At 35.1% G+C, this 23,324-nt stretch overlaps 1 protein-coding gene across 1 annotated transcript in view; it reads right to left on the reverse strand.

Annotated features, from left to right (window-relative positions):
- LOC138378768 (zinc finger protein 678-like) overlaps positions 1 to 23,324 on the reverse strand; it is a 45,226-nt gene extending 21,902 nt beyond the window's left edge. The window contains 2 exon segments of the mRNA XM_069464137.1: positions 2,575 to 4,054; positions 23,310 to 23,324. Of these exon segments, the coding sequence (XP_069320238.1) occupies positions 2,575 to 4,054; positions 23,310 to 23,324 (1,495 nt within the window).

Consider the following 23,324-nt stretch of genomic DNA (forward strand, 5'->3'; position numbering starts at 1 on the left):
TCATATAAAGAATACTTAATGAACTTTGAAATAATAAAATTATACATTAGGCCTAGAATGAGTAATAAGCATGTAAGAACAGAGGATTGGTGTGGGCAGGTTCTGAATCAGAAGCTTTAGGGTTTTAAACAAATTAATTCAACATAAAGCAAAAAAAAATTGCTTTCAGAATCTTTGAAGTTTCTAGTTTGCTAGTAAATTCTCAACACTTTTGAAATTACCTATTTTTTCCATTATTTCTTCTTTTCTTTTCAAAACAGGTATACATCCACATTCACACAAACATAATTACTTACTCTGTAAATCTATTACAACTAAAGTTCATCTTAACCATGACATATTTGTATGTTTGATTCCATGTAAATAAAAAATGTGTTTATTTGTGCTTCACTAGCTAGAGCGGTTGCATGCTGAAAGAAAAATGTAGGATAAAATGGAAGAAGTAGTCATTCAGTGTTCAGAAATGGATTCCTTTTCATTAAGTGGACAATCTTTATTATAAGCATTACAGTAACAATGTAATTGCAAAAATAATAAAAAATAAAACTTTTGGGAACATTATTCATCAAAGTATTAGAAATTTAAAGCCACTGGAAAAAAGGATCACAAATGATGCCATTTTAGTGTGTAACCCAACTGTTCATTTTTACAATCCATTATCTCCAACTTTGAGTAATATCGCACAGGTTAATATTAATGGCAAAATAACACTTCATTCAATCTACAACATGTTTGACACATTAAAAACCTTTTTTAGTTTAATAAAACAAATTAAGTTTACATGTAATCTAATAATATTTCAAAATTCACTCTATTTCATCATCCTAATTTGCAATTAGTAAAACAATTTATTTCTAATATTGTAATTGTTTCATTCTGATTATAATGAGAAGAATATTAGTCTGTATACCTACATTACACATCACTTTAAATACTGTTTGTTAAAAGTCAACCACAAAGCACCTCTCTATTTCATACATGTTACATTTCAGTGATTTCAATTTTCCATGGAAAAGTACATGAATGATGCCTACTTAATAGAGAAAGACTTCTAATAACTGTGATGTAGCTACCATTAACCACACACATTCACATGCACACTAGGAATGAAAGCATAGCATCTATTGCTTTGAGAGTTGAATCACATCAATATTTGCTTGTCAAAAAATGCAAAAAAATATATTTTGTTACATTTTCACCCCACCTTGACCAGAAAGTATATTTTACACATAATTATAACTCTCAAAAAAAATCTCTCTCTTTTTTAAAACTGACATACAAATAAATTATCTAACTATTTTAACTGGATTATTCTCTATAGTCAAAAACCTGGTTTAAAGAAATGGTTGAATGAGTTAGTGCCTTAGTGCATTGTACTGTGAATCCCCTGATATCTATTTAGACTTGATTTTTGATTAAATCTGTTCTGAAATTTATTATATCTGCAAAGTAGTTTTAAGTATCAATTCTCTGTTGTTCTCTAAGGCATACCTTTTGCATAAATCTTTTTTCACATTCATTAAATTTGTAAGGTTTCTATCTATTAAAAATTTTCTGATGTTGAGCAATGCTTGAGAAAACATTGGAGGGTTTCTTTTCAGTGTAAGTTCTCTCATGTCCAATAAGATCTGTGACAGAAGTAAAGGTATGTTCAGTGCTCTACATTATTATTGTTTACTTTCAGCATAAGTACTGTTGTGCATTTAAGGCTAATGCATTGGGAAAGCACTTCCATAGTCATTACATTTATCTCACTTTTATCTAGTATGATGTCTTTGATGTTGAGTAAGATGTGAACAGTTATTAAAGACTTTGCCACATTTTTCACATTTGTAGAATTTTTCTCTGGTATGAATTCCTTTATGTAGATTAAGGTGTGAGCACTGGGTAAAGACTTTGCCACATTCTTCACATTTGTAGAGTTTCTCTCCAGTATGAATTCTTTTATGCAGAGTAAGGTATGTGTCCCAGGTAAAGGTTTTGCCACATTCTTCACATCTGTAGGATTTCTCTCCTGTATGACTTTTTTTTATGTACCTTAAGATGTGAGCACTGGGTAAAGGCTTTGCCATGTTCTTCACATTTGTATGGTTTCTCTCCACTATGAATTCTTTTATGTTGAGTGAGGTCTGTGCACCATCTAAAGGCTTTACCACATTCTTCACATTTGTATGATTTCTCTCTGGTATGAATTTTTTTTATGTACCTTAAGGTTTGAACACTGGGTAAAGGCTTTGTCACATTCTTCACACTTGTAGGGTTTCTCTCCTGTATGAATTCTTTTATGTAGAGTGAGTTCTGTGCACCGGCTAAAGGCTTTACCACATTCTTCACATTTGTATGGTTTCTCTCCTGTATGAATTCTTTTATGTGCAGTAAGACTTAAGCACCAGCTAAAGGCTTTGCCACATTCTTCACATTTGTATGATTTCTCTCCAGTATGAATTTTTTTATGTACCTTAAGGTTTGAGCATCAGGTAAAGGCTTTGCCACATTCTTTACATTTGTAGGGTTTCTCTCCACTATGAATTCTTTTATGTAAAATAAGGATTGAGGACTGGGTGAAGGCTTTGCCACATTCTTCACACTTGTAGAGATTCTCTCCTGTATGAATTCTTTTATGTAGAGTGACGTCTGTGCATCGTCTAAAGGCTTTGCCACATTCTTCACATTTGTATGGTTTCTCTCCTGTATGAATTCTTTTATGTTCAGTAAGATGTGAGTACCGGCTAAAGGCTTTGCCACATTCTTCACATTTGTATGATTTCTCTCCGGTATGAATTTTTTCATGTACCTTAAGGTTTGAGCAGTTGATAAAGGCTTTGCCACATTCTTCACATTTGTATGGTTTCTCTCCTGTATGAATTCTTTTATGCAGAGTAAGGATTGAAGACTTGGTAAAGGCGTTTCCACATTTTTCACACTTGTAGGCTTTCTCTCCTGTATGAATTCTTTTATGTTGAGTGAGGTCTGTGCACCCTCAAAAGGCTTTGCCACATTCTTCACATTTGTATGATTTCTCCCTGGTATGAATTTTTTTATGTACCTTAAGGTTTGAGCAGTTGGTAAAGGCTTTGCCACATTTTTCACACTTGTAGGGTTTCTCACCTGTATGAATTCTTTTATGTTCAGTAAGACTTAAGCACCAGCTAAAGGCTTTGCCACATTCTTCACATTTGTAGGGTTTCTCTCCACTATGAATTCTTTTATGTAGAATAAGGATTGAGGACTGGGTGAAGGCTTTGCCACATTCTTCACACTTGTAGAGATTCTCTCCTGTATGAATTCTTTTATGTAGAGTGAGGTCTGTGCATCGTCTAAAGGCTTTGCCACATTCTTCACATTTGTATGGTTTCTCTCCTGTATGAATTATTTTATGTTCAGTAAGACGTGAGTACCGGCTAAAGGCTTTGCCACATTCTTCACATTTGTATGATTTCTCTCCGGTATGAACTTTTTTATGTACCTTAAGGTTTGAGCACTGGGTAAATGCTTTGCCACATTCTTCACATTTGTATGGTTTCTCTCCACTATGAATTCTCTTATGTGTAGTAAGTTTTGAGTGCCAGTTAAAGGCTTTGCCACATTCTTCACACTTGTAGGGTTTCTCACCTGTATGAATTCTTTTATGTTCAGTAAGACTTAAGCACCAGCTAAAGGCTTTGCCACATTCTTCACATTTGTAAGGTTTCTCTCCACTATGAATTCTTTTATGTAGAATAAGGATTGAGGACTGGGTGAAGGCTTTGCCACATTCTTCACACTTGTAGAGATTCTCTCCTGTATGAATTCTTTTATGTAGAGTGAGGTCTGTGCAACGTCTAAAGGCTTTGCCACATTCTTCACATTTGTATGGTTTCTCTCCTGTATGAATTCTTTTATGTTCAGTAAGATGTGAGTACCGGCTAAAGGCTTTGCCACATTCTTCACATTTGTATGGTTTCTCCCCTGTATGAATTCTTTTATGTTCAATAAGACGTGAGTACCAGCTAAAGGCTTTGCCACATTCTTCACATTTGTACAATTTCTCTCCGGTATGAACATTTTTATGTACCTTAAGGTTTGAGCACTGGGTAAATGCTTTGCCACATTCTTCACATTTGTATGGTTTTTCTCCACTATGAATTCTCTTATGTGTGGTAAGTTTTGAGTGCCAGTTAAAGGGTTTTCCACATTCTTCACACTTGTAGGGTTTCTCTCCTGTATGAATTTTCCTATGTCCAGAAAGTTTTGAGCTGTGGTTAAAAGTTTTTCCACATTTAGTATGTTTAAATCTTCCCTCTCCTGTATGTCTTTTCTTATGTGTATTTAGGTTTGAAGATTTGTAAAGACTTTTATACATTTATTACATTTGCAAATTTTCCTGTGGGTAGTTGACAAACATTGAGTAAGACCATCATAATATACTTTCTGCCTCTTACTCTCACCCGCACACTGCCATTCTTCTCTTAAGTGTACATTTTCAAGGCCACAGCTTCCATATAGTCTCATTATTGATTTCTGGAATGAGTCTTTTATGCCCTGCTCTGGCACCAGGTCTCAGGTGCAATGGGAAGACAGTTCTGAAAGAAATGAAAATAACAAAGTATCTCACTAACTGGACTCAGGTGAATGTACTTCACAATTTGAATATATAAAACTATACCAAGCACATTAGCAAGAAAGCACAATAGAACACCATGGTCTTACTTCCATCACAGATGTATGACCTTAAAAGTATACTTACAAACATGACTTTTTTGAGAATTCATAACTGCTAATAATTTATAGCACCCCAGATGAGAATGATACCAAGAACCAAATGGAACTGGAAGGAAAGTTTGTTACATTTACCTACCAAAGCCCTTCCTCTGTGCTGATATAGAGGAATCACATTAGTAGTAAAATCCCATCTCCTGGACTCCCTTTCAAAAGAGAATGAAACTATTGGCACATATGTCCATACATTTTTTTTTTATGGCCTTTCCATAAGCTGGTTTCTGTCTTCTATGACAACTATATAACTCTCTGGGAAACATATGCACATAAGAAAAATAAAATTCTGCAGTACTATAATGATGGTACAAAAACATTTAATTATGCTATAAAATTTAAAAGACAAAATAAAAAAGCATTACTATATGTTTATTGATATACAATGTAAAAAGACATAATTATTGACATCGATATCATAAGGTTGGGGGCAGGTGTAAAGATTAAGAATTTTTGTACACAACTGAAGTTAAGTAGTTCTCAGTTCAACGTATGTTGCAACTTTAAAGGATTTTAGGTAATTCTCACAGTGAACATCAGGGAAGTGTTTATAGAGATACATAAAGGAAGGTGGACAAAGAAACAAAATATGTCCCTAAATATCAATGGCACACAATGCAGGAGAAAAGGAGAGGAAAGAAACAAAAAATAGTGACACAAGTTATATAAAAACAATTAATATTAGGGAAATTATAAGTCCTTCCCTTTGAGAAAATTATGTAAATATTTATGTACTGCTATTTCCAGTCAGAAGACACAGTTAAATAAATGGATTAAACAATCCAACTCTATTCTCTCTAAAGAGACTGTACTTCATAGCTTGTAAAAACAATAGACTAAATCTGGCAGGATATAACAAAATATACCACGAAAACCTTAAGCATGTAAGAGCAGTGGAGTTCAAAGTTATATTAGGCACATTACATTTGAAGTGAAAAATGTTATAGTTTATAAAATACACTTTAAGCCAAAACTGTCACAAGAGACAAACAAGGACATTTAATATAGAAAGATGTCATTCATTGAGAACCCATGAAAGCAATACATATATATGATATCTATCTTTATCTCACATCAAGGTTCGCAAATATATAAAGAAAACATTGACAGAATTGAAGAAAGAAAGGGACAGCAAAATAATAGGATACTTTGATATTCCACTTACCATAATAATAAAGCCAGTCAAATTAATAATAAGAAAACAGAAGATTTCAAAACAACATAGAGCAATTAGACCTAACAGATATATAGGGAATACTCTACAGAATAATAATAGAACATACAATCTTCTTGATAGCTCATAAAACATTCTTCCTAAAAAACTACCTGTATGGCCACAAAACAAGTCTTAACCAATGTTAGAAAACTGAAATTTTACACACTTTAATTTCTGACCAGAATGGAATGAAACTGTGAATAAATAACAGAAGAAACAGAGAAAAATTCACAAATATATGAAAATAACACACTTTTGAACACGTTCTTGTTCAAGAGATGACTTAATGCTCTGAAGACGTCGATAGCAGTCTACAGATTCAATACAATTCCTTTCAAATTCTCAATTTAATTTTTTTCAAAAATGGAAACAGCAAACCCAAAAATAATATGGAATCTCAAGAGACCACAAAGATCTGAACAATCATCAAAAAGAGAAACAATGCTATTGGGACCACACTTCCCCATTTTAAAACATTAAAAAAGCTACAGTAGTCAATGAAGTTTTCTACTGGCATGATGGGTGCAACGCGCACTATCTGGGGATCAGACACGCCTGGAGCTCTGACTTGGGGGGAAAGGCGGTACATGGCCAACGTATGTAACCTGCAATTCTGTATCCCCCATAACAATAAGATGAAATAAAAAAAAAGAAAGACAGAAAACTGGACCAATGAATCAGAAAGAAACACAAATATAATCTCGTGCATATATTGTAAAATAAAAAGGTATCTTCACACTCATATTTATTTCATCATTATTCACAAAGGCCAGTAGATGAAAGAAACCCAAACTGCCCTTACAAAATGAAAGGATAAATACAATTTGAAATTTAGAAATAATGGATTATTTCTCAGCTTTAAAAAAAACGATAATCTAATAACATCCACAGTAGAGATAAAGCTTGATGACATTATGCTTAAGGAAATGTTAAGCAGAATAAGACAGATATTTTATGATTATACTTGTACAATATTTCTAAACCAGTTACACTCCTAGAAACAGAAAACATGATGGTGCTTGTCAACAGTTAGGCAATGGGGAAAATGGGTAGTTTTCTCATGTGTACTGAATTTTAGTTTTACGAAATACATACATTCTAGACATATATTGCGTAATGATGTAAATATAGTTAACATGACTGATGTGAATAATTAAAAGTAATTAAGATTATAATTTTTGTGATTTTACAATAATTAAAATAAAAATAATATCTTAAAGAGATACACAGTTATGAGGCTTTTCAAAACTATCCTGCAGATTATAAAACTGTTTCTTTTTTTTAGTTTCAAAGCATTATGGCAGTAAATCATTCAGATTATATGTATTGCTTTTGCACCAAGTGATCAAACCTACAAGTGTGTGCATCCACACATTGTGTGCACCACACTCGTTAGATGTGAATTTTCCCAACACCTACACACCCTTCCAGTGGTCTAATACCTGCTGATTTTTACTTCCATTTGGTCACATATGTGTGGATCAATTGATAACAATTTGATAATGAGCAGGTGTGGTGCACGTTTTTTGCATTCTTGTGATACTTTACTTAAAAGAATGGGCTCCAATACAATCCAGGATAATACAAGGTATGTGATTTAACAACTGATTTTTGAGGCTTAGTACTACTCTATGGTATACAAATATCATATTTTTATATATATTTATACATATATTTATATGCATGTATTTATAATTACCAAGGTTATTTCAACATCTTTGCAATTGTAGATTGTGATGTTATAAACATTCAAGTGCAGATGTCTTTATTAGAACATGACATTTTTTCATTGGGGAGATACCAAGTAGTGGAATTGCCAGATCAAATGGTAGTTCCACTTTTAGTACTTTGATATGTTTTCATATAACTTTCCATAGAGATTATACCAGTTTGTAGTCCCACCAGTAGTATATATAAGTGTTCCTATCTCTCTACATCCACACCTACACTTGTTTTGAACTTATTGATAAAAGCCATTCTCACTGGAGTAAAGTGATATCTCACTGTGGATTTCATTTGCACTTCTCTGATGATTAGAGATGTGCACATTTTTTTCATATGTTTGTTGCCCATTAGTACATCTTCTTTAAAACACTTTCTGTTCATGTCCTTTTCACACCTTTAATGGGGTTGTTTTATTGTTTTTCTTACTGATTTTCCTGTGTTATATATAAATTCTAGTTATTAGCAATTTATTGGATATATAGCATGCAAATATTTTCTCCCATTCTCTAGCTTGACTATTTGCTCTAGTTATACTTTCACTGGCTGTGCAGAAGCTTTCTAGTCTGATCAGGTCCCATCTACTTATTTTTGTTGTTTCTGTGATAGTTTTGGGGGTCTTCCTCATAAATTCTTTGCCTAGTCTGAAGTCTGTAAGAGTATTTTCAACATTTTCTTCTAGGATTCTTATGGCTTCACGACATAGGTTTAAGTCTTTTATCCACTGTGAGTTGTTTTTTTTGTGACAGATGAGAGGTTCGGATCCTGTTTTACTCTTCTACATGTGGCTACCTAATTTTCACTGGATCATTTATTGAATAGGGATTCCTTTCCCCAGTGTACGTTCTTGTCTGCTATCACATGGCTATATGAGGATGGTTTTATGTCTGGGTTCTCAGATCTCTTCCATTGGTCTATGTCCTGTTCTTGTGACAGTACCATGCTGTTTTCATTACTATACCCTTGCACTATAGCTTAAAGTCTGGTAAATGGATGCCTCCCAATTTGTTCATTTTCCTTAAGGTTGGTTTTGTTATACAGGGTCTTCTCTTGTTCCATATGAAGCGTAGAATTACTTTTTCTCAATCGGTAAAAAATCATGTTAATATTTTAACAGGGATTGTATTGAATCTATAGATTATTTTCAGTAGTATAGACATTTTAATCATGTTGATTCTGCCTGTCTATGAGCATGGTATGCTTTTCCATATGTTTGTATACTCTTCTATTTCCTTCCTCAGTGTTTTGTAATTCTCCCTGTAGAAGTCCTTCACCTCCTTAGTTAGATATATTCATAAGTATTTCATTTACTTTGTTGCTACTATGAAAGGTATGAGTCTTTGATTTGGTTCTCAGTTTCACAGTTGTTGGCTCGTGTGAAGGCTACTGATTTGTGTACACTTATTTTGTAACCTGAGACTTTGCTGAACTGATTTATCAACTCCAGTAGTTTCTTGTCAAAATCTTTTATTTCCCTTTCATGTATGTAATTAGATTAATAGATTTGCCTATGTTCAACCATGCCTGCATCTCTAGAAAGAAGCCCGCTTGATCATAATGGATTATTTCTTTGAAGACCAGCTGAATTCCATTTTCTAGGAATTTATTGAGAATTTGTTATCCATATTCATAAGGAATATTTCTCTGTATTTTTCTTCTTTTTGTTCTGTCCTTTTCTGGCTTTGGTATCAAGGCAATGTTGGCTTTGTAAAATATGTTGGGGAGGATTTCTTCCTTTTCAATGTACAATAATTTCTGCAGGATAGGCTCCAGTACTTATTTTTATGTATGGTAGAATTCAGGAGTGAAACAATGTGGTTCACGACTTTATTCTTAAGGAAAGTTATTTATTACTACTTCAATACCAGTCCTGATATTGGTCTGTTCAAGAATTGCATATCATCATGAATGAGCCTAGGGAGGCTGGTTTTTCTAAGAATTTGCCCATTTTCTGCACGTTTTCATGTTTATGTGCATAGAGATTTTTAGACTATTCAAAGATGATATTTTGTATTTCTGTGGAATCAGTTGTAATTTCTCCTTTTTCATTCCAAATTGAGCTTATTCGAGTCCTATCTTTTCTGCTTCTGGTTAACCTCATAAAAGGCAGGTCGATTTTGTTTATCTATTCCAAAACCAACTTTCTGCTTCATTAATCTTCTGTTTAGTTCCTTGGTTATCAATTTCATTTAGTTCTGTTGTGATCTTGGCTATATTCTTTCTTCTGCTGAGTTTGGGATTGGTTTGCTCATCCTCTTTCAGTTCTTTCAGTTGATTCATTACATTGTTGATGTGTTACCTTTCTGTCTTTTGGATGTAGGGATTTATGACTATGAATTTTCCTCTCAGGGTGCTTTAGCTGTTTTCAAAGATTTGGATAACTTGTGTCTCATTATCATTTAGTTGAGAGAATATTTTCATTTGCATCTTAATTTCCTCCTCGATCTGCCAATCATTCAGCAGTTGGTTGTTTAGTCTTCATGACTTTGTGTAGAGATGAGTGTTTCTGTTGTTGATTTCTAATTTTATTCTAGTGTGGTCTGAGAAAATGCATGGTATAATTTCTGTTTTTTTTTAATTTTGGGGGACATTTTTTATGGCTTAGGACATGATCAATCTTAGAGAATGTCCTCTGAGCTGATGAGCCAAAAGTATTTTTTGGTGTTTTCAGATAGAATGTTCTGTAACTGTCTAGTAGGCCCATATGTTCTGGAGTTTTATTTAAATCCCTTGTCTTTTTGTTTATTTTCTGTTTGGAGGAGCTGTATAGTTCTGTCAGCAGGGTGTTGAAGTCCCTGGCATTATGGTTGTATTATCTATGATTTTGTTTAGGTCAAGTAGTTTTAGCAGTATGAATCTGTGTGTTCCTGTATTTGGTGCATAATAAATATTTTAGATTGTTATACCTTCTTGCAGAATTGTTCCATTTGTCATTATATAATGGCCATCTTTCTCTTTCATTACTTTTGTTGATTTGAAGTCGAAGTTATCTGATATGAGAACTGTTACTCCAGCTTTCTTTGGGTTTCAATTAGCATACAATGTTGTCGTTTGACCTTTAGTCTGGATGAGTCCTTGTGGGTTAAATGTGTTTCCTGAAGATAGCAGATACTTACTTGTGTATGTTTATGTATTTAGCCAGCGTATGTCTCTTCACTAGGTAGTTAAAACCATTCACATTTATTGAAATATTTGATTAATGTGGTGGATTTCTGTTCATCCTGTTGAGTTGAATGTTGTTGGTTTGTTTTATCTCTTAAGCCACTGGACTTCTACCTTAGCTCTTGGGTGATTTCATGTTGTTAAGTGTTTATCATGCTGATCTATGAATAACGAAGTTCTGAGTACTCCCTGCAGGGAAGGTCTTGTCTTGATGAATTCCCTCAGTGTTCGCATGTCTGAGAAAGACTTTATTTTCACCTCAAGTGAAACTTAATTTTGGAAAACACAAACATCCAGTCTGGGTATTATTCTGTTTGAGAAGACCCAATAGGGCCCCAATCCCTTTTGACTTATAGGTCCCAGCTAAGAGGTCTGCAGTTAGTCTAACAGGGTTTCCTTCGCACGTTACCTGCTCCTTTCACGTTATGGCTCTTAGGAGTATCTCTTTCATGTTTATTTTGGCTAGTCTGATGACAATGTGTTGTGATATTTTTGTCCCTTGATGAATCTCCAAAGGGTTCTGTGAGCTTCTTGAACCTGGATATGTAGAGTTGTAGCAGGGACATGAAAATTTTCCTTAATTTTACCCCCAAAATTATCCAACCCTTGTTTATTTTCTCCTTCACCCTCAGGAGTCCCTAAGATTCTTATCTTAGGCCTCTTTACATGATCCAATGTATCTTGTAGACTTTGCTCATTCCTCTTATTTCTCTGCTCTATCTCTGTGATTGACTTGTTTAATTGAAAGGTGTTGTTTCAAGTTCTGAGTTTCTTTCTTCTGCCTGATGTAACCTGTTCTTAAGGCATTCCACTGTGATTTGTAGTTCGTTGAATGAATTTTTCCTTTCCAGAAACTCTGTTTGATTTTTCTTTAATTCAATATCTTTTGTAAATTTTTCATTCTGTTTTTGCATAGTTTTTGTGGTTTGTGTTGGGATTGCATTTTATCTTGAATTTCATGAAGCTTCCTTTCTATCAATGTTTGAAATACTTCATAGGTCCTTTCAGTATTCTGTTTTTGGTTGGTATCCATTGCTAGGGAGCTGGTGTTCCCATTTGGGGGTAATGCTTCACTGTGATTCTTCATACATCCAGAGTCCATTTGCTGGTTCCTTCTCATCTGGAGCAGACTTTGCTTCTTTATTTTGGATTTTTTCTTGTTTAGATAATGATATACACAGTTTATTTTCTGAGTTAGTTGGTGCTTGTGAGTGAGAATCAACTACACCCTCTATGATTGAGTAATTGTGTAACAGGCATGTGAGTTTATCTCCCTGTAAGTAGATGGTGTTTGCAGGAAGGAAGAAGGTAAACTATTGTTTTTGGATCCTGTGGCCAGCTCTAGCTCCTCAGGAGAAGCCCTCCAATACCCCAGGCATTGGGTGGGGGCCCTGAAACCTCCATGTAAGTCATTTATTTACTACCACAGAAGAGGCAGGTGGGGAATTAGGCTGAGTGAGGTTAGGTTGGATTATGCTGTCCTACAGTTCCACAAATGCTGTTCACAGATATGTATAGGTTAAAGGTCCATTCCATGCCTCTGGTTCCAGAAGGGGCTGAAGTGACCCCATTCAACTATATTGTCTTCTCTCTACCCTCAGGAAACTCTGCAAGAGGGACACTTCCCCTTGGGGAACACTGGCAGCTCAAGGAACTTTTGGATCAAGCTGAACTCTCTATTAAAGTGAGTGGTGTTGCAGGCAGCTTCTATAAGTCAGACGGAGGCGCCAGATGAATTTAGTTACCTTGGGAACCAGTATTTATGCAAATTGATTCTCCCTGGTTCAGCAAAATCCAATATGGCAGTTCTTGAGGGTAGGTTTGGAGGGGGAACATTGATAGACCAGTGTTTTCCTTTTCTCCTCCACACCCTCCCAATGGACACAGCCTTTCATTCACTGCCTGATTTTGAAACTGGGACCCTTCCTCAGTGCTTGTCATCTGTTGACTTTGCTATTAGCAGGCAGATGCACCAAGTACCTGTCAATGGGAAGATCACAAGCTGAGGCCACACTGCTGGAGCTAGGTGAAAATGCACCCGTGGCACTGAGAGCTGGGCATCTCAGCACAGAGAATTCCAGCATCAGCTATGGTGGCGAGAACGGGCCATGGTCTTCCTGTAACACTCTCAGGAAACTTGACTGCCAGTCAAACCTCCTCCTCTCTGAGTTGCAGCACCAGGTACACTTTCCAAGGCAGGCTTGGCTGGTAGTTTGCACCCCATTGCCAAAGGCATGCTCAGTCACTCAGTGCAACTTTTGCTGGAAGTGTGCTACCCGTTACCCAAAGCAGGCTTAGTCACTCAGTGCAAGGTGCTTTGGTAGTTGCTATGGGGTGAGTGTGGGGTCACACAGCTATGAGAACCTTAAGCCAAAATTACTTCCTGGGATGCCAGGAGTGTATCAGATGCAGAAGATGGGGTGTCCAGGTGTAGTGATGCTGCCTCTCTTGTTGCTCATAGCACATTCACATGGCATGAGAGACATGCATCCTATTGCAGGCCTGAGGCACCTGAGTGGGGGAGGTCAAAATCCCTTACTTTTTCCCTGGGCTCCAGAAGTTCTGTGATTTTATTTGTGCCAGTTCGTATCTTCTATCCTCCTCTCTTCTCAGCTGCTCATTACCTGCTCTTATTGTCCTGGAATCCACTTATTTCAGACTCTATGGTCCACTGCTGACCAGGAATCATCCTCCACTCCCATCTGTTGAATTCTCAACTGTTCTACCTGAAAGGTCCGACCAAGCCTTGGTTCTCGTCAGCCATCCTGAAGTCTCCTTACATGATTATTTCTCTCACACAAATATAATATACATTCACCAATAAAGAGCTGCTGAAATTACAATTTTTATGACTACTCACCTAGTCAAGATAAAAAAATTATAGACCACAAACCAAGAAAACAAGCAAGTTTGAAACACACTAGACATAATTTTTACTCATACCGGCAAGCAAACACATACAGAATTATTTTAGCAATGGCTAAATTGCTAATTCCAATTTAAATAGTAACTCATACTGAGTTAAAGGGAGCAGAGTTCAATATTGTCACACAAAATTACAATACATAGGTAAAAACAAAGATAAAATTAACTGAACTTATCACAAGATTTCAGGGAATACAGAGGATTCACAAAACCTGTTCCACAGCAACAAAAAACATAAATCTCCAGGAATCAATGCTTAAGAAATGGAGATATTTGCAGTATCTGAAAAACATTAAAAATAATCATCTGAAACATCCCCTACAAACAAAAGGAAACACAGACAACAAAATCTGCAAAATGATGCCTGAAGAAACTGAGATATTAACAGACATAAAAACTATAACAAGAACCCAACACAAATTGTGGATCTGAAAAATACAATAACTGAGTTGAAAAATTCTCTAGAGAATCACAGAAGCACACTTAATGAAGCAGAAGAATCAGAAAGTTGAAGACATTTCATTTATAAATATTGAGTCATGGAAGCAACATTTTAAAAGGGAGACAACTGAAGGTGGAGTATGGGACTCTTGGACACAATCAGGTAGACCAATATATCTAAGAAAGATTCCTAGAAGAAGAATATAGTGGGAAAATGGCAGAAAGATTATTTGGAGAATAAGGCAGCTAAGGATTTTCTAAATTCCAGAGTGATAAAAAAAATACTACCAACTAAGAAGGCTTCCTCTGGGAAATATTTTTTTCAAAAACAAGAGAAAAATTAAAGATTTTCCAAGTTAAGCAAAAGTCAGTGGTGTTCATCACCACATGAATAGGCCAGAAGAAAGGTAAAGGAAGTCCACTGTGATGAAAAATAAAATGATGTTGGGTAGCATTATAAACACTTAAAAACATAAAGCTCTGTGTTAAAGATAAATCTATAAACAGATATAGAATTCTATATGATCATGATGGTTCATAAACCCTCATAATAATTCTATAGAATTAAAAAAAAAACTGAAGGCATAAATGTGCAAAAAGCTGTTCTAATATATACAATATAAAAGGTATAATTTGTGACGTTAATAAGAACATGTGGCACTTTAAGGCGTATAGGTTTTTTATTCACTTGAAGTGAAGCTGTTATGAGATTAAGATATATTGTTATAACATAGAGATTATTTAGGTAGTCTCCATTTCCTAATGTGGTCACAAACAGAATGCCTGTAGAAGGTATGCAAAAGTAAATGGGAAAGCAAGCAAAGCATGTCACTTCCAAATCAAGGAAACAAAAATAAAGAGAATAAGACAGGCAGTGAGGAACCATGTATTTACAGGGCACATGGGAAAGAATTAACAAATTTCAATGGTAACTTCATATCCTTTAGAAGTTACTTTAAATATAAGTGGTTTAAATTCTCTAATGAAAAATAAGATGACTTTATCAATTAAAAACAAACAGTGTCCTACAATATGCCACCTACAAAAGCCTTCCCTTAGCTCTGAAAAGTCAAATTGGTTGAATGTAATTGTAAAAATAAATGTATGTAAATAATTAGAGGAGGATATTTTGGCCATAATTAAAGGAAATACACTTTAAGTCAAAAACCATGAGAAGAGACAAAGACTGTTATAATATAATGATAAAACGGGTCATTCAGCAGAAATCTATAGCACAGAATACACATAGAAGATATATATGCAATGCACATATTTTATCATAGATATTTTTAAATATATATTATATACATCATGGCTTCTAAACATGTTAAGCAAATATAAACAAAAGTGTGGACAGAAGTGTTGCAAGAAACACCTAGCAACACACTAATTATAGGAGACTTGGAGACCTCACTTTCAATGATGAATACAAAAATTTGATAGAAGATCAATAAGAAACAGATAATAGGAAAAACATTATAGACCAGTTAGATGTGAAAGATATTTACAGAGCTCTTCAGTCAAAGATAGCACAATACACAATAGTTTCAATCAGACATGGCAAATGCTGTTAGGACACTTAAGTCTTATCAACTTGAAGAAGGCTAAAAATATATAATATATATTTTTTGGCAAAAATGAAGTGGACCTAGAAATCAAAAGCAAAAGATAAACTGGCTAATACAAAAATATGTCAAAATTAAACACACTCTTAAATGTATTCATGCTCAATGGTCAGATGATTTAAAATTGTTCAGATGTCAATAGTATCCACAGTAATATACAAATTTAATGCAATGTTAATAAGTTCCAATCATACTTGATCTGGAGTTATATAAAGGAGTTGGAACCCATTCTACTAAGTGAAGTATCCCAAGAATGGAAAAATAAGCACCACATGTACTCACCAGCAAATTGGTTTCCCTGATCATCACCTAAGTGCACATTTGGGAATAACACCAATTGGGTGTCGGGCAGATGAGGGGGTGGCAGGAGGGGATGGGGTGTATACCTAAATAATGAGTGTGATGCACACTGTCTGGGTAATGGACATGCTTGAAGCTCTGACGGGGGGGTAGGGAGGGATGGGCAACATACATAACCTAAATTTTGTACCCCCATAATAAGCTGAAATAAAAAAAAATAAATAAAATAAATTCTAAAATGTATTGGAACAATAAACAGTCAGACTGTTTTAGAAAATAAAAACAAAAAGACATTGCACTTCTTGATTTGAAAACAAATCTTCAGGAATAAAAACAACATGCTATATCACCATTGTTTCCTATAGCTGAGTAGTACTCCATGGTATACATATACCACATTTTATTAATCCACTCATGTATTGATGGGCAATTGAGTTGGAACCCATTCTCCTAAGTGAAGTATCCCAAGAATGGAAAAATAAGCACCACATGTACTCACTGTCAAATCGTTTTCACTGATCATCACCTAAGAGCACATTCAGGAATAACATTGATCGGGTGTCGGGCAGACGTGGGTCGGGGAGGGGATGGGTGTATACATACATAATGAGTGCAATACACACTATCTGGGGAATGGGCAGGCTTGAAGCTCTGACTCAGGGGGTGTCAGGGGGTATGGGCAATATACATAGCCTAAACTTTTCTACCCTCATAATAAGCTGAAATAAAAAAAGAGAAACACATGTATAAAACTCTTAGAAGAAAATAAAGGGGAAAGATCATGATATTGGTCCTGGCACTGTTTTAGTAGATGTAATATCAGATGCATAAGCAATAAAAATGAAGAAAAGAAAAATGGGATTGCATCAAACTTCGAAATTTCTGCACAAAGAAAAGACTAAGTGGAGTAAAAATGCTTCCTACAAAATGGATAAAAATAGATGCAAATCACATATTTGATAGGGGTTAACATCATGAAGATATAAACAATGACTAAAATTCAACAACAAAAATTGTATAGCTTGATTGAAAAATGGACAATGGATTGATCTGGCATTTCTGCAAAGAAGAAATACAAATGGACAAACAAAATTTGAAAGGATTCTGAAAATTGTTAATCTTTACAAAAATGCAAAGCGAAATCACAATGAGATATCACCTCATATTCATTACATTGAGAGCTTTTAAATAAATAAATATATATACAAATACATACATACATACATATGGTGAGAATGTAGACAAATTGAAATGCTGTCATGTTATTCTGAACCTTTGATTCTAAAATTATAAAAAATTGAAACAGAACAGATCAGAAATTAAAAATATATAAGGAGACTAAACTCAGCAATATGGTGGGAGGTGAAGGATCCACTTGTATTTTTCCAAACAACAACAAAACCTTGGTGGCCATCCATGGAAAATTACACTTATCTGAATTTGGGGACTTAAATAGGTCATTAAACCCTAGTGGAACCATAGATCCTGGAGGGTCATTTTGAATATTCAGGCTCTCATTCAGGTGCCAAAATTAAGGACCCATTGTCATGACTACAGATTACATCATGAGTCAACCAACCTGGATACATGGAGTCTCTAACTGTTTCCTGCGACAAAGTTGCAGTGGTGCTGCTCATCCAGGGACTTTGGGAGAAACACACCTATCTGCAGTCATGGAGGCAGACCTGAATAATTTGGTCTTACTGTCATCTGAAAAGCAGACCTGTGACTCTGCTACAGCTGTCTCAACTACAGTCCATGGCCAGTTTTTTCAGTGCATAGATCCACACAGAGACCTGAAGGGAAACTTCCAAGGTACTCATTGGGAGCCGCACCCACGCACACAGCTGGTATCAGCCCCACCATATGCAGATTCAACTGCACAAACATACGCTAGTATGTATCATAGAGATCAAAATCCTGAAGGTAACCAGCTTACCCAGAAACAAGAGAGGATTGAAAACCACGCAGGCCCTTCAGAACTGGCCCATCAAATGCAGACTCCACTGCAGAGCAAGGGGCAGCCTTGTGACCTAGATACAGCAACTCTTCATTGAAAACCCAGTGGACATACCTTTAGCTCAAGTACCCAAAAGGAAACATCTTCACCTTCCAAAACAAGCTTATAAAAACTGGAAAAGCTATTTAATCCTTCACATACACAGATACCAATATAAGGATAATGTGCAACCACTCTTAATGCTTCTATTTTATGATATTACTACAAGACCTAAGCAGAAAAACTAGGCAAGAACATGACAAGAATCCACTCAAATTAGACAGGGGAAAGTAAAAATAACAGTGTTTGCAGATGGCATTATCTTATATATCAAAAACCATAAAGAAGACAGTAAAAAAACCCTTATAAAGTAATAAAACCACTCAGTTAAGTCACAGGATATAAAGTTTACATTCAAACATCAGTTGATTTTCTACACACTAATAAACTATCCAATAAAAAAGGAAAACACTCTCAGCAATCTATTCTCTTGATGTTATTGTAACTAAGAAATAAATTTAACCAAAGTAGTAAAAAAAAACAACTTTACATTGAGTACTATAAGATATTAATAAAAGAAGTTGAAGATGACATGAGTAAATAGAAAGATATTATTCAAAACAATGTATAGATTCAATGCACTCCCTATCAAAATTCCAGGGGCATTACTCACAGTATTAACAAACAAATCCTCACATTTGGATGATATCTCATGTAACTTTGATGAGCCAGAAAAATATTGAGAAAGAAGAAAAAAAGGTTCTGGCATCACACTTTCTGGTTTCAAACTATATTTCAAGGTGATAGTAATAAAAACAAAATATGCATATAAAACCAACACAAAAAACAATGGAACAGAATGGAGAGCTCAGAAATAAACTGAAGTATATAAAGTCAACCAGCCTTTACCTAAGGCACTAGCAATGCACAATGCATAAATTATGGTCTGTTCAATGCTTGTTGCTGGAAAACTGGATACCCACAAACAAATGAATAAAAATAGGCTATTTTTCTTACATGATATTCAAAAAATAACTCCAGATGTAATAAAGATTTAAATGGGAGGCATAAAATTCTTTTATGAAGGTAACATGAAGAGTAACTCAGCATCACCAAAATATCATGCAAACACAAATCAAAATTATCATAAGGTATCACCTCACAACTTTTAAAATGGCTAATGTCCAAAAAAAGAGACATAACAAGTGTGGGTAAAGTGTGCAGAAAAGCAATCCCTGTACAATTATTGATTGTTAACCTGTAATATCATCAGAGATTTGTTTAAATATGTAAATAATAGAACTGCCTTATCATTCATCAATTCTAATTATGAGTATAACCAAAGGTGTAAAATGAGTATCTCAAGAAAATTCTTTACTCCCATGTATACTGCAGCAATACTTACAATGTATACAATAAATATATACAGTTATGCATTTCTTATTTGTGGAAAAATTTACCAGTTAAACACACACACACAAATATATATACACACATGCACACATATATATGAATGACAATTTCCTGATAGTACTAAATAGTGGAAAATTATGGAATAGAAATATAAAATATAATGTATCAATTGGGAGTATGAATATATTCAGCAATTTGAAGCACTCAAGGAGACAGTATATTTAAGAATTCTATGAGGTGAGTAGGGAAAATAAACTATATTACAGTTTGGGAATCTGGTTACTATAAAGTTGAAATTTTACTCTTATTTTATACTAGAAAAAACAATATACATAAAAAAAGAAAAAAGGATATTTCAAAGTGAAATACCATTAGATGTTCTTAGGTTTAGGAACAGGCCATGCATTTGTATAAAATTAATGAGTCTGAATTTCTGTAGGATTGCCTCTGAAACCTTAGAATTGTGAATCATGATGCAGAAAATATGAAACATCTGTCCCTAGTGTTTCTAGCATTACTGAAGCAAATCACAATTTCTCCACTATTCCCTTTTACACATTTCAAAAATGAGGCAACAAAAGGAACTTCAAAAATGGAGCTGGGCATGGTGGATCACAACTGTAATCCCAGCACTTTGGGAAGCCAAGAAAGGAGGATTAGTTGAGGTCAGGATCTTGAAACCAGCCCCAGGCACATAATGAGACTCCATTTTAACAAAAATAATAATAATAGGAATAAATCAGCTGGCCATGGTGGCTCATGCCCATAGTCCTAGGTACCTGTAAGATTGAGGTAGTAGGATCCCTAGAGCCCAGAAGTTTCAGTTTGCAGAGAGGTATGATCAACCACTGTACTCCAGATGGGGCAGCAAAGCAAAACGCTGTCAAAAGATGCTTTAATGTAGAGGTCTTCAGAATATGTACAGATATTCCTATATCTCCCCCAACAATAGAAGTGTTTACAGATAACGTAGTCCCTTATAAGCCATGACAAGAACTTTAGCTCTCACTGAATTCTAAGGAAGATCACTGTAGGGGTACAGTTCTTAGAGAGTTTAAGAGCATGGGACAGAAGATGTCCTTCTGTAAGAGAAAGAGAAACATACTCAGGCTTCTCAAAAAACATTTCCAATAGAGCAGAGCATTCCAAACCACGTTTTTATATCTGCCTTTCTCCTTGAGCTTTGGCTCTGTAACACTTGTTATCTGCTTTACTGAATCTCACCTACCTGGATATTTAGCTGTTTCCTCTTTCTTCATAATCCAGGGCTCTATCCTTTGCTCCAGACATGTGATCAATCTCTGGCTTTGAGACAGTAAGACCTGTTTTATTAGAAAGAATTCACATGACTCTTGCTGAAGACTCTCTAGTTAGTAATCTTACAAGTACTATACTTATGGACAGAATATTATGGAAGATTTTAGAAAACTGTTTTCCAAAATATTGTTTTCTTACAGACAATGTAGAATGATAAGAAATTATTCCAAATTTATGGCTCCAGAGCACCAATTCCCACTAGCACCAAATAAAAAATAAGTGGTGGAAATTGTATTCTAAGGTGCAGGCAACAATTATATACCCTGATTTCTAGAGGAACCACTAATCTAGAGTGAAGTATACAAATCAGCTCAAGAAAGGAAAAGGTTCATAAGATGAGACATCTAGTGATTTTATTTTCTACACCAAAATCCTTCAAATTTTCTTTAAAAGCAGGGATATAAAATTCATTCATGTAAAGTGGAAACTTCCAAGAAATAATCTACAAAAATAAAATAATGCCCTTAGTGTGGAATAGGAATTGTGTATTGAAGTGATCCTCACCAAGGGAGACTAGGTTTCCATAATTCTCTAACATCACATCCCTATACAAATTTTGCTGTGCGTTGTCAAGGCATGTCCACTCCTCTGTAGAGAATTCTATAGCCACATCCCAGAATGTCACCAGTTCCTGAAAAAAGAGACATATTTCCCAAGTTGCCAAGGAGAGAGTTCTTAATTTGACTACAAGGAAAATGAAAGTTATGAGAACTGTTTCTGACATATGGGTGACCGGAATTATCCAAAAAGCTATTTTTTAGCACAGTGATATTGTTGAACATATTCTCTAATTCTCAGAAATGAAGATCATATAACATGTATGAAACTAGTGTGCATATGATACTGTAATGCATGATAAAGTATTTAATATAAAATTAAGGGCCTTGGCTGGGCGCAGTGGCTCACGCCTCTAATCCTAGCACTCTGAGAGGCTGAGGCGGGCAGATTTTTTGAGCTCAGGAGTTTGAGACCAGCCTGACAAGACCGATACCCCGTCTCTACTAAAAATAGAAAGAAATTATATAGACAGCTAAAAATATATATAGAAAAATTATCTGGGCATGGTGGCACATGCCTGTAGTACCAGCTACTCAGGAAGCTGAGGCATTGAGCCCAGGAGTTTGAGGTTGCTGTGAGCTAGGCTGATGCCATGACACCCTATCCTGGGCAACAGAGTGAGACTCTGTCTCCAAAAAAATAAAAAATACATAAATAAATAAAATAAAACAAAGGGCCTCAACACAGAAATATAAATTTATGTGTGCTATATTTACATCATATGAAATAAGTTGTGCATATTTCTCACACACAGAAACAGTGAGTTAGAAGGTATCACCCAATTTTCACGTGTACAGTAATGAACTGGAGATCTTGTTAAAATACAGATTCTAATTCAGGAGATCTTTGGTGGGGTCTGAGTCTCTGCATTTCACATAATATAACCAGTGAAGCCAGTGCTTCTAACCTAAGGACAGTATTTTGTCAACATTCAGTAACTGGAAGACTTTAAATTTATCTCACTTCATCTGACCAGAAGACAAAGATAAGAGCCTTCATTTTCCAAGCAAGCTATAAAAAGAAAGGGGAGCTTCCAGTGTAACTGTGATGGTTCATGCACATCAGTCAGTAAATCTCCAAAGAACACTTAATAATAAAGAAAAAAACAATTAAATTTACATTGGATGAATCTGTCAGAGAGCACCTTAACCAAGTGAATGAAATTAACATCAACTGTAGTGGGACAAATTGGTATTAGGCACCATTGCACAGAGGATAAAAAAAATCACTGCTGGGATGGTAGTGCCCAACAATATGTAACCATGAAGAATCATCAGTTTTATGCAAAGTTCAAGTTATAGATATTTCCCATGTTTTTTCATCTTTAATACTGTATGTAAATACTTTTGCATTATACAGAGCAAGTCTTCTATTTTTTATTTTTCCAGAATTTTCTTGTTATCCTAGGCAATCAATGCTATCCTCTTTCTGCATTTTCCAAATACTATTTCACATAGAGCCGATGAAAACATCCAAATCAAACCTTGAGAGTACATGTTCCCCTTCTTCACTCAAATACAAAGACCCTATCCCATCCCCAATAGGAATATCAGATATCCACACTATTATAAGTTGACCTGTCCCAATGGGAACATTTTTAATATTACATATCACACATTTATTATGAAACTTGAATATTTTATTAAGAAGCGTGGGTGAAGAGAATGTAGAGCAGGTTTTATCATATAGGGAGGAAGGATTTTCCAGGGCTCTTTGACCATCCTAAGAAGAAATGGAAAAAAAATGTAGTGGGAAAAAACTCATTAGGCATAAACATCAGAAGTAAAGAAGTAAAGGCTTACAAGTTCTAAAAATTGAAGTTCTGCATGACATTCCAAGAGGAACAGTGGACACAGCCCCTAACCTGGGACACACTTACCTGAAAACCAGCCAT

The sequence above is a fragment of the Eulemur rufifrons genome, chromosome 30, assembly GCF_041146395.1.
Source record: "Eulemur rufifrons isolate Redbay chromosome 30, OSU_ERuf_1, whole genome shotgun sequence".
Classification (NCBI taxonomy): domain Eukaryota; kingdom Metazoa; phylum Chordata; class Mammalia; order Primates; family Lemuridae; genus Eulemur; species Eulemur rufifrons.